The sequence below is a fragment of the Sceloporus undulatus genome, chromosome 1, assembly GCF_019175285.1.
Source record: "Sceloporus undulatus isolate JIND9_A2432 ecotype Alabama chromosome 1, SceUnd_v1.1, whole genome shotgun sequence".
Lineage (NCBI taxonomy): Eukaryota > Metazoa > Chordata > Lepidosauria > Squamata > Phrynosomatidae > Sceloporus > Sceloporus undulatus.
In genome coordinates, this window is record NC_056522.1 from 380,314,334 (window position 1) to 380,326,881 (window position 12,548).

General features: G+C 43.9%; 1 protein-coding gene across 1 annotated transcript in view; it reads left to right on the top strand.

Moving 5' to 3' along the window:
- MDGA2 (MAM domain containing glycosylphosphatidylinositol anchor 2) overlaps nt 1-12,548 on the top strand; it is a 548,385-nt gene that overhangs the window by 343,716 nt on the left and 192,121 nt on the right. The window contains exon 7 of the mRNA XM_042446600.1: nt 3,104-3,433. Within this exon, the coding sequence (XP_042302534.1) occupies nt 3,104-3,433 (330 nt within the window). The remainder of the gene's footprint in view (nt 1-3,103; nt 3,434-12,548) is intronic.

Here is a 12,548-nt window from a genome sequence, read left to right on the forward strand (position 1 = left end):
ACCTTGTCTGCGTCCAAAATGCCACGCAGCAGAAACTTTTAAAACAATGCCCTGGACTGAAGACTGCCCAGAGTTTCCTCACCAAAGAGCTGCATCCACACTGAGGAACATAAATCCAGTTTGAGAGTGACTTTAACCTTTCCTGGGTTTAGTGCTGGGGGAAATGCTGGAATTGTAGTACATTGTGGCCCCGGAAGCTATCTCTACAGCGGGATTCCCATAACCTCCCAAACGTAGTTGAAACTGCAGTGCCCAGAATTCCTCCCCAGGTGCATTCCCCACACTGAGGAAATGGTCCCAGTTTGTGAGACTGGTCAGTGCTGGTGAATCCTGGGAATTGTAGCCTATTGTGGCCTCAGAGCCATCAATCTGCACAGAGACAAAGTCTCAATGTCTCCCAAACACTTTAAGCATTCCCAGGATTCCCTACACTGAGTTTTAAAGCAGTCCTCAAAGTGGTTTATATTTCCTGCAGTGTGTGAGAGAGATATAAAGCTAGGGACTGGATTCATTTGGAGGCATCTCTGTGTCCAAAACACACTGCTTGGACTTGCCAGGGCTCAGTGCTATGGAAATCCTGGGAATTGTAGTTTTATGTGGCACCAGAGCCTCCGACAGAGGAAGAGCCAAATGCCTCACAGACCCCAGAATTCCAGAGCATTGATCTTGTTGGCAAGTTAAAGGGTCTCAAAGATGTCAGGTTGGGGGGGGAAGAGAAAAGCCAGGGAGAGTGAATGCGCAGGAATGAGGGAGAGAAGGATGGAGGGAGGAGCCAAGGGAAAGTGGCCAGGCACCATACAGCCTCCTCCTTCCCCACTGAAAGACTGCTGGCAGAGGCATCTGACCCCCCGCCTCCATCTCGTGGACCCAGGTTCAGCTTCCTTTTGTCAAGAAATCTACAAATTTCCCAGAATCCCATAGCACTGCTACCATGGATGTTTAAGGGGTGGTCAAAACTATTTCTGTTTCTCAGCCTTATTGCCACCCCAAAGCCTTCTATTATTTTTAAAACCATCGCAACCTTGCAAGGCAACAATCATCTTCCTTCCAAAGCCATTGAAAAACCAACCCAAGGGGAGGGGTGGCTCTGGACTGCTTCTTTCCCATTGGTCAGCTTCGGGAGGGAAATTTGCAATATTACAAGTAAAGGCGTTTAAGGCCTCAAAAACGTACCCCTGTGATAAAGGAATACTGACCTGGTAGACATTTAAAAGATGAGGCTTTTAGGCTCCCAGTGAAACAGGAACGATTGATGGCCTTTTTTTTCTTTGCTCACTGTAACCTGAAAGTAAGGCTTTTGCAGGGTATATATACCAAGTGGGGCTGGCAAATAGCTCTGAGTGGCAGATGTCTCTTGAAGCCCTGCTCTCTAGGCTAAGCCAGGCAGGGAGGCGGGGAGGGTGGCACACAGCCATAGGGAGGGGTGGGCTGCCTCTCAGGGCCTTGCTGGGGAGGTCCCCGGGGGAGGGGCTAAACTCGGGGGTGGGGACTGTGTGGCCCCCGCCCCAAACCTGGGAAAGTCCCGCCCCCACGGCGGATATAGCAAGCCTACTTGTACTTGTAACCCAAGTTGTTTGGGCTGAACTTCTCTTAATTGAAGGATTTGTTTCTGAATGGCATTTCTTGCATCATACAATAAATTGTTTTAAAAAGGATCAACTGTCCTGGGACCATGGACCACAGCCAATGAACAGTTAAAGTTGAAATGTTTAAATTCTATCAGCCATTGTGAAGTCGAAGGCTTTCATGGCTGGCATCCATAGTTTTTTGTGGGTTTTGGGAGGCTATGAGGCTGTGTTCTGGAAGAGTTTATTCCTGACATTTCACCAGCATCTGTGGCTGGCATCTTCAGAGACATTCTCTGAACATGAGTCAACAGTGAGATGAGGCAGCTAAAAGATCAATGCGCTTCTAGGCTGAAGTCTAGATCAAGGGACATAATAGTGCCACTCTATTCTGCTTGGGTCAGGCCTCACCTGGAATAATACTGTCTCCAGTTCTGGGCATCACAATTCAAAAAGGACATTGAGAAACTGGAGGGTCTCCAAAGGAGGGCAACTAAAATGGTGAAGGGTCTGGAAACCATGCCTTTTGAGGAAAGACTTAGGGAGCTGGGGATGTTTATCCTAGGGAAGAGAAGGTTAAGAGGTGATATGATAGCCCTGTTTAAGTATTTGAAGAGGATGGAGCAGGCTTATTTTCTGCTGCTCCAAAAACTAGAACACGGAACAATGGATGGAAGTTACAGGAAAAGAGATTTCACCTTAACGTAAAGAGGAACATCCTGACAGTAAGGGCTGTTTGACAGTGGAACACACTGCCTTGGAGATTGTAGTGGCGTCTCCTTCCTTAGAGGTCTTTAAACAGAGGCTGGATGGCCATCTGTCAGGGATGCTTTGATTGAGAGTCCCTGCATGGTAGAATGGGGTTGGACTGGATGGCCCTTGGGGTCTCTTCCAACTCTATGATACTATGATTTACTGCTCCAGGTCTCTTCAACAGCAGAAAACAACATCCTCAATATGACACACTATCAGATATTTAAACATGCCTTTAATGTCCTCCCTTAACCTTCCCTTCTCGAAACTAAACAGAGGCAACTCCCTAAGCCACTCCTCATGGGGCTTAGTAGTTTCCAGATCTTTTCCCATTTTGCAATCTTCTTTCTTGTAGCTTGAATCCATTGCTCCATGTTCTAGTCTCTGGAGCAGGAGAAAACAAACTCCCTCCATCCACAATAGGACATCCTTTCAGATGTTTAAACATCGCTGTCATGTCACCCTTCTTTTTTTCTCTGCTGTAGAGCATTTGCTACATGTATTGCCTACCAAGAAAAATTATCCTGGAACAGTAAAGTGTGTCAGTTTGGGATATTAATCAAGTCTTGATGTGAAATTTAACCCAGTTTCAGCTTGGAACATACAGGTCCAGTATTTCAGGAAAGTTCTTTTTCTTCGTAGATTATGAGAATTCTGTCCAACTTCTAGGTCACTGCGGAACACCTCAGTCTTCACATGAAATGCACAAATATAAGCACATGATCTCTCTCACATGTTCCCTAGGAACATTGCAATATCTGACTGGTGTTTTTCTTTTTCTTTAGCGTTGAAGAAAGGAAGGTTCTGGATCACACCTGACCCTTATCATAAAGACGACAACATCCAGATTGGCCGGGAGGTGAAGATCTCTTGCCAAGTAGAGGCCGTTCCTTCCGAAGAACTCACCTTCAGTTGGTTTAAAAATGGCCGTCCCCTGCGCAGCTCGGAGAGGATGGTTATTACCCAGACCGACCCCGACGTCTCACCTGGAACCACCAACCTGGACATCATTGACCTGAAATTCACTGACTTTGGGACGTACACCTGCGTGGCCTCTTTGAAAGGTGGAGGCATTTCGGATATAAGCATCGACGTCAACATTTCCAGTAGTACAGGTGAGGGTGTTTCTGTAACTTCTTCCTTTCTTCTTTGCGTAGTTGTGCTGCTTCATCTGGGATGACCTGAATTGCACCTGCACTACTGAAATAATGCAGTTTGCCACTGCTTTAACTGCCCTGGCTCTATGCTATGGAATTCTGGAATTTGTCATTTTGTGTAATATTTAGCCTTCTCTGTCAGAGAGCGTTGATGCCACAGCAAATCAGAGATCCCAGGATCCTGAAAGATAAAGTCATGGTAGTTAAAGTGGTGTCAAGTGTAGATGCAGCCCTGGAAATCCAGGGATGCATAAATTCTAGGAAAGGCAATTTTAAAAGCAAGGAAGGCCTGAGTCTGTACTGGTGGAGTGGGCAAAAGCCTAGGGACCCCACTTTTATGGCCCCTGGAGTCCTCCACCAACCCCCCAAAGCTCCACCAACCCCCCCCCTTTAAAAAAAAAATAAATACATAATCTCTGAGCTAATTTTGCCCTAAAACCACTCAGAAATCCTTTTCAAATGCATGAAAACATATGAAAATATCCCCAACTCACCTCACTTCAGATGTAGAGAAGGGCCTCCCCAGAAGATCACAAGAGACAGGAAGGTTTGTAAGGGAGAATTTGCTGTTGTTAACTGCCATCAAGTCAATTTCAACTTATGGCAACCAAAACATAAGAGACCTCCATGTCATTTGCTATCAACCACCCGGCTCAGGTCCTGCAGACTCTGGGCAGCCATTGAGGCTTTCTTGATGGAGTCTTTCCATCTGGAATGAGGTCTTCCTCGTTTCCTGCTGTCTTCTACCTTTCCCAACATGATTGTATTTTCTAGTGAGTCATGTCTTCCCCATTCCATGGTCAAAATGCTGTCTCAATTCAGCCGTCTTGGCTTCTAGGGAGAGTACAGAATAGAACCTGAATGGCCATCTATCAGGAGAGCTTTGCTTGCATCTAATAATAATAATAATAATAATAATAATAATAATAATAATAATAAATGGTTTATTTATAGCCTGCCCAGTCACAAGGAATCCTGGCAGGTTACAGCAATAAAAATACATAAATATAAAACACATAAAAATAAAAATATGCTCTTCTTATTGAGGCTAGCCCTGATGGAGATGAGCCTGCCTTTTCCTCCCTCCCAGGCCAGACGATGACAGTTGCCATGGATGACAGTTCCATCATGGCAGAATAGAGTTGGACTGGATGGCCCTTGAACTCTCTTCCAACTCTAGGATTCCATGATTCAATTAACCTGGGCCTGAGCTGTGACCATGCTGTATCTGTGAAGAGAAGTTCACTGGACTCTCTTAGAAATGTAGGCTGCTACATGATATTGAGTCAGGTCACTGGTCCATCTAGGCCAGTGTGGTCAACATGGATGGGCAGCAGCTCTCCAGGGTTTTATTCAAACGCAACCTGAGATGGCCTGTAACTAAGACAATTTCTTTGCAAACTTTGGCTTTTACCACTAAGCCACACACTTTCCAAATTATTTTCTTTTAAACTTTCTCATACTCATAGCATTTTTATACTTAGAATTTGAAGCTAAGGAGTGTTCTGAGAAATATTTGGTGTCCCAAGGACAACCTTTCTCTAGGCATTCAGGGGACATGGTTCCCTGTCAGTACCTTCCTCCCCCTCCCCTGGCCCGTTTTTCCAAAATGGACTTGGACATTAAGGCAGAACAACAGTAAAACATGTAGGTTGGGAATGTTATTGTGTGGCTTGTGGATGATGGATGAGGAAGTCAGGTTCAAATGGATGTGACCGTCTCACCAGGCTGGAGCTGAGTGAAGGCCATTCTGCCTGAAGGAGCCTTTCTTCTCAGGCAGAAAGTCACTGAGGCGTTATTGTTACTTGTGATGGATTCATTTGGAAGAGCGATTGGATGGATCGAAAGCATCCATCAGAAGGCGAGACCTGAAAGCTTTCCATAACTTCTTTGGTCAGTGATAGATTATGCCATCTGTTGGACTCAATGCCTCCCATGCGTAAAGAAAAGCAAAACATAGGGAGAAGAAAAGCCCTGAGGTGGAAGCAATCTTCCATGATGCCCTGTTGGTCACCAGTGCTACCCACAGTTCTCCAGGGCCATCTCAGTCATGAGACAACCTCTTTTGTACGGCACCATGAAGGTCATTAGGGACGCGGTGCAGTTTGAGGCTGCTAAAATAGTGATCTCGCGGACTATCCAGCTTACATTTTCCTTTGTAAAATGAACTCCAAGTGGTTTGCTTCAATGATGTAACTTAAATGTAGGCAGTGTTCACGACAAACTGCAAGATCCCATGAAATGCAACTATGGCAGTTAAAGTAGAATCATATTGCTATAATTATGTTGAAAAACTTGGAGGCCTCCACCAGTCAGGGCCTTTCTATCTTCCCCATATGTGAAAGTGGGGGGACACCAAGAAGTCCCCTCCTTGAAAGACCTGCAAATCCAAGGCTTATGTAGACCATCAGAGGACCTGGACCATACAGGACTTCAAAACTTAAAACCAGGGCCTTGAATTGGTCCCAGGAGGCAAAGGCTGTGTCCACACTGATGGAAAAACCTAGCTTATCATTGGGGCTTCCAGATCTGTGGGGAGGACAAGCTGCCAACACACCTGGTACCCACAGTGGGCTGATACTGCTAATATTTTGTCCACACACTCTCCAGGCAATGGCCATCCCATTGAGTGCTGGTGTGCTGTACTGATGGTATTGTTGTGATAATGTGTCCTTGTGCAATCAGTTTGCACATCTGCAAAAGGAATGGTGCCAAAACTGCACAAACTTGAAAGTAGAACAGCTGTGGCAGGAAGCTGAATGTTCTGGGTGAGAAGTGTGCCTCCATCCCCACACCAGAACACATTCTGCATGCCCTGGGATTCTTCAGAGTTTGTCTTGAGTTGGAGCAAAAGGATCTGGAGAATCATCGTTCAGTGTGAATTGGGTCTGTGTTCCACCTGTTTTGGCCCCATGCATTGCCTAAGCAGTCATTGTGGGAACAGGGTAGCTACATTTCTTTTCCTCCATGCAGACACCATCACAGTTGTTCATTATGAACTAGCAACTGCAACAAATCCCATTCAATTCAGATCAGCTGCAGTAGGATTGACAGCAAATTCAGGAGGGGGTTTGTCACTCCTGCAGTGCTGGATTCGCTGGACATCCCTCAAAAAGATATTCTATATCTGAGATACTAGACTGTTTGAGACAGTGAGAACTTGGATTGTCATCCACCTAAGTCTGTTTCACACTACACAAGGGATCGGTTTCAAGACTCATTGCATGATGTGATTTTTGTGTATAATCTGGAATTCTATTTCTCTTACCTGTAATAAATCACAAAGTGTTCTCTAGGCATTTTCTAGGTCCTTCAGCTAAATTTTATGGTATGCTTCTGCCAGACATTGACCACAGAGTTGTGCTGGAGGACCTACAGATGTCTAGAAAAGTGTTCTTACTAGGCATTTGTAGGTCCTCCTGTGCAACTCTATAGTCAGTGTCCGGTGCAAGCATACCATAGAATTGCTCTGGAGAACCTAGAAAATGCCTAGAGAGAACATATTTTCCCTGATGTGTGTTAGTGAATCCATGTCATATGGACTCACATAATAATGGCCCTGCTGTACATACTTCTAGCAATTGGGGAACACATCAACTGTCATGGCTCCATCACACAGAATCCTGGGATTTGGAGTGTTTTGAGGGACATGAAATTATCTGCCCTTGTTCCTCTTCAAACTACAAAACTCAGGATGTCACAGGAAACAGCCATGACAGTTAAAGTTGGAGCAAAGTGTTTGCAACACATACACTCAGCCCTTCTTATACACAGATCTTTTATACATGGATTCAAGCATCCACGGTTTGAAAATCTTCAAAAAAGTATAATTTCAAATATCAAGCCTTGCTTTTTCAATTTTTTAAGGGAAACCATTTTGGTATGCCATTATATTTAATGGGACTTGAGTATCCATGGATTTTGGTATCCACGAGGGATCTTGGAACCAAACCCCAGCAGATAACAAGGGTCAACTGTAGTATTGGGGGGGGGGGATGCTTACGTTTAAGGATGTATCCATTCTGCTCTATTACAGCAGTTTAAAACCAATTGTAAGTATCATGCCTACAACAACAACAACAACAACAATAGATTTATTCCTAGCCCACCCTATCACAGAGAATTTGGGCGGGTTTCAACAGTAAAATACATCAAGGTAACAATAAAATCAAAAAAAGAAAAAAAGAATGCTGTGGAATCCCAGAATTCTTGGCTTCCAGGGTACTTAGAATTTCTTTGCCAGAGAGCTCTAGTACCGTAGTTCAGGGGATTCTATGTACCTTCCCAAACTATAAATCCCAGGATCGCATGGGATGGGACCATGGCACTTAAAGTGCTATGAAAGGGGTGATACCATTATGTGAAGTGCATGCCCTCTAAGAGAGCTTGACATCTTCTTATGAGTCTTTGCACCTCCAGTTTGCAGAGACCCCGCAGTTTGCAATTCCAGTTGTACGGTATTTCTGTAAGCAAGGAAAGAAGGATGGCTCTTTTTCCTCCTTGTGCTTTTGCCACTTGGAAAGGGTATCTATCTCCCTGCTCTCTCGCAGCTCTCTGGGCTTTGATGGCGGCTTGTCAGGGTGGCCTGATCTCCTTCCCCCTGACCTTTTATCTACAAAGGAAATTTGCTAATTAAATGTCACTCTCGTATTAGACCAGCGGGCCGCAGTCCTACTGGTGGAGCCCTGTGTTCTTTCGGTGACTTGGACAACGCACGAAAGTGCCAACCTTCCTTCATTTAGGTTCAAAAGGGCTTATTATTATTTTTATTTTAAAAAATGACAAAAGTAAAAAAGAAATCTAGGCAATAATTAACAGCTCATTCAAGACATTTCCCAGCATTATTTTGGAGTGATCATTTATATAAGTTTGAAAAGAGAGAAGGAGGAAAAATGCTCCTTTTTGCATTACTGTGCATTGTCTGCAAAACAAATGCCTTCTTTATGGGGAAGTAAATGAGTATTTTCCTCACTACCTTTTCTCCACTTTTGGTTCTGTGAACAACAGATAGTTAGGGAGATGAAACACTCAGGTTTGTGCATAATATAATTTCCTCCTTTCTTCTCTTTCATGTGAAATTGCCAGAAGCCATCTAATTACTATAGAAATGGCATGCCATCACCTTTAGATCTGCATGCATTCTTTTAGCCCTGAAAGACTTGCTACTGCTTTCTCTTAACATTTTAATAGTATATTTCCTTCTCTTGTGTAAACAGCAGCTATGTTTGCAAGTCCTTCCTCAGAGACAAACTTTAGAAAGAAGTTCAGGATCTAGACAGAAAGGCTAGGTTTAGACAGAAAGGCAGAAGGAACTGGCATGTCTTGGTTAAGGTGTGAAATAATATTCCATAAAGGGTTGGAAAATGTGTTTCTTGAGTGTTGGGAACCCTGGCCAGGAGAATCTGGGACTGGGGTGAAGCTTTGCAGTTCAGGACTTATTTTTGCAAAATGATTGCACTTGATTGTTGTTGTTTTTTGTGTGTTCAGAACACAGCCTTTTCCACCCAAGCAACTTTGTGGCACAAGAATCATAGAGGTGGATTTGCTTGTTGTTGTTGACTGCCTTCAAATTGACCTCGACTAATGGAGACCCTGTGGATGAGACATCTCCATTTCCCCCTTTCCTTAACCTCTCTGCTCAGGTCCTACAGGCCTAGGCCTGTGACCTCCCTCACCAAGTCGCTCCATCTTGTGTGCAGCAGCCTTCCTCTCTTTCTACTGCCCTCCACCTTCCCCAGAATTATTGCCTTTTCCAATGAGTTGTGCCTTGTCATGATGTAAACAAAGTACGACAGCTTCAATGTAAAGATATAGCCATGTTAGTCTGTAGAATCAGTATGTAGAGAGATCTTGTAGCACCCTTGAGACTAACTGAAAGAAAGAAGTTGGCAGCATGAGCTTTCCTAGACTTCAGTCTACTTCCTCAGATGTTTTTGGTGGAGTGGAAACCAGGGACAGACATATATAGGCCATTGGTATGTGAGAATGGCAGTTCAAATTCAAAACCGTTTGTGTATGGAAATGAAATTAACGATGGTCATTAGTGAACAAAGGCATTGTGAAGGGACCGATGTTTATGGAAATGAAGGGTCAAGACCAGTTCTGCATTGGAAACTGTCCTCTAGGTGGAGACAATAGATGAGTGTAGGTTGTCCCCTTGCGGATGGGGTCAGATAGTGTTGAAATGTGTGTAGTGAGCCAGGAAGCCATTGTCCCTGTTCAATCCATTGCTAAGGGACTGTAGTTTATGGATGATTCCAATTCTGCTGTTTCTCTTTCCAATCTATCTTTGTAGTTCTTTGGTTCAAGGACCGCTGCTCTGAGGTCTGAGATGGGATGCCCAGGGAGACCGAAGTGTTCTGCCACTGTTTTTTGCGTATTCCCATTCCTTTTGGACAATTCTGACTTTGGTGTCTAATTGTATATCTTTGTAATTTAGGTCTTTCATAGCTATTCTTCCCATTCTTAGTCTTCCTCTGATTTCTTGACTGCAGTCCTTGTTCTGATCACTGTTTGATCCTAGGTACGGGAAATCTTTAACTATTTCTCTTTCCTCATGGTCAAGGGAGTTTATCACACAGGGTTTATCCTGTGCAGAAACTGGATTTAAAACAGAAAAATCCCACAAAAGCAGGATCATTTGCACGACATTACGCATTAACATGCACAGAAAGTGGGATCATTTTCACACAGTGTCGGGGGCATTGAGCATTAATCCAACATTAACCCACACAGAAAGTGGACAAAATCGGCTACTTTTCACTTTTGGGATTCTCAGCCGATTTTGTCCACTTTCTATGCAGGTTATTTTTGTGTTAATGCTTAATGCCCCCAATGAATCTGAAAATGATCCCACTTTTGTGAGATTTTCCCAGGATTTAAATCCTGTTTCTGCACGGGATTTAGGCACTTAGCCTCCCGTGTGATAAACTCCTAGATTGAATTTGTGTATTTGGAGCTCTTTTGGCGCATTGGTTAAATGCCAGTACTGCAGCCACTCACCCACAGCCACAAGGTTGTGAGTTCGATTCGAGCCAGAGCCCAGGGTCGATTCAGCCTGGTATCCTTCTGAGGTCACTAAAATGATTCCCCAGCTTGTTAGGGGCAGTTAGCTTACATGATACAAACCACTCAGAGACTGCTTTAGTTCAGTATGAAGTGGTTTAGAAATGTAGCTGCTGTTGCTATTTCTTTGGTGGTCATTATTTTTGGTTTCTTTATGTTCAGCATTAATCCTGCCTTTGCACTTTCCTCTTTGACCTTCCCTGGTAATTATTTCAAGACCATGATGTTTTCTGCTAGTAGTATGGTGTCATCCACATATCTTAGATTGTTGATATTCCTTCCTCCTATCTTTACTCCTCATCCTCCTTGTGAGTCTAAACCTATTCCTTGCATGGTATTTTCTGCATAAAGGGTGAACAAATATGAAGATACAATGCAGAGATGGAATGGGCTCCATTTGCCTTGAAGTCCACTTCAAACACGCACACACTCAGTACAGGATCTTCAGCTAAAGCAGCCCCAGCAGATAGCTGTCTGGCCTCTTTATTGCATAGAAAATATTATTTTCATACAGATTTTCTTTTCCTACTGGAGGATTCTCCTCTGCTTGTCACCAGTCAGGTCAGTACATTGTGTGGGGATGTGGCAACTGGGCCTTCTCAGCTTTGGCACCCCAATTGTGGTATACCCTCCCCTTAGAGGCCTGACTGGCACCAACACTGATTTCATTTACCATATTTACAGTGAGCCTTTGGTATCCTCTGGGATTTGGTTCCAAGATCCCCCTCCTCATGGATACCCAAATCTGTGGATGTTCAAGCCCCAATAAATACAATGGGGTACAATCATAGAATCATAAAATCATAGAATAATAGACTTGCAAGAGACCACAAGGGCCATCTAGTCCAACCCCATTCTGCCATGCAGGAAATCTCAATCAAAGCATCCCCATTAACAGATGGCCATCCAGCCTCTGTTTGAAGACCTCTAAGGAAGGAGACTCCATTACCTTCCAAAGGAGTTTGTTCCACTGTCGAACAGCCCTTAGTGCCAGGAAGTTCCTCCTAATGTTGAGCTGGAATCTCTTTTCCAGGTGCTTGCATCCATTGCTCTGGGTCCTAGTCTCTGGAGCAGCAGAAAACAAGCTTGCTCCCTCCTCAATATGACATCCCATCAAATATTTAAACAGGGCTACCATATCACATCTTAACCTTCTCTTCTCCAGGCTAAACATCCCCAGCTCCCTCAGTCATTCCTCATAGGACAAATGGCAATGAATTATGCCCCTGCTTGGTATCAGAGATTTCCAAATGAGAAACAGAAGGTGGTGGGCTACCTGTGGATTCTTGCCCTGGCAGAGGATTGGACTAGGTGACCTTTGGGTATATCCCAGCTCTGCAGTTCTTTGATTCCATGATCAGAGATGATGGCCAAACACCTCAAAACAAGTCTTGGGAATCTTACCATAGGGGATCACAACTCCCCAAATTCTCCAGACGGGGGATTCCCCAAAAGTAATGTCTCCAAAACAACATAGTGCCCCAGAGTTACTTTTCTAATTATGATTCCGAAGGGTAGTACATTCACCACACGGCTCAGGTCTGGCGGATGACATTTCCCAGTATGAACTGACTTCAGATCATCAGGGGAGGCCCTTCTCTCAGTCCAACCCCATCAATCTAAAACCCATTCAGGATTTATTCTGCACAAAGTTTGCACATGGTTGATTTGCACCAAAAACAGAATTTTCTGCACTGAAGATTTTTTTTTTATGAAGTCCATAAGGTGACCTTGGGTAGCTGTCAAGGCTGGAAAGAATATTTGAAAATTTTCTCCCTTAAAAGGATAAAAAATGTGTTTTTCAAGTGTCATCAAACTCTGAAAAGCACAGGCCTAGAAAGAAATATCTCTTTTTTGTCTAGAAAACCCTGTTTTCTGTGCAGAAGGTGTTGTTTTCTGTGCAAAATGACTGTGCACAAATTTTGCGCAGCATAACAGCTGAACTGTAAATAGTCTTTGAAAACTGCACTTTCTCAAAGCCTATAGAAAATTGCTAAAAGTAATCATT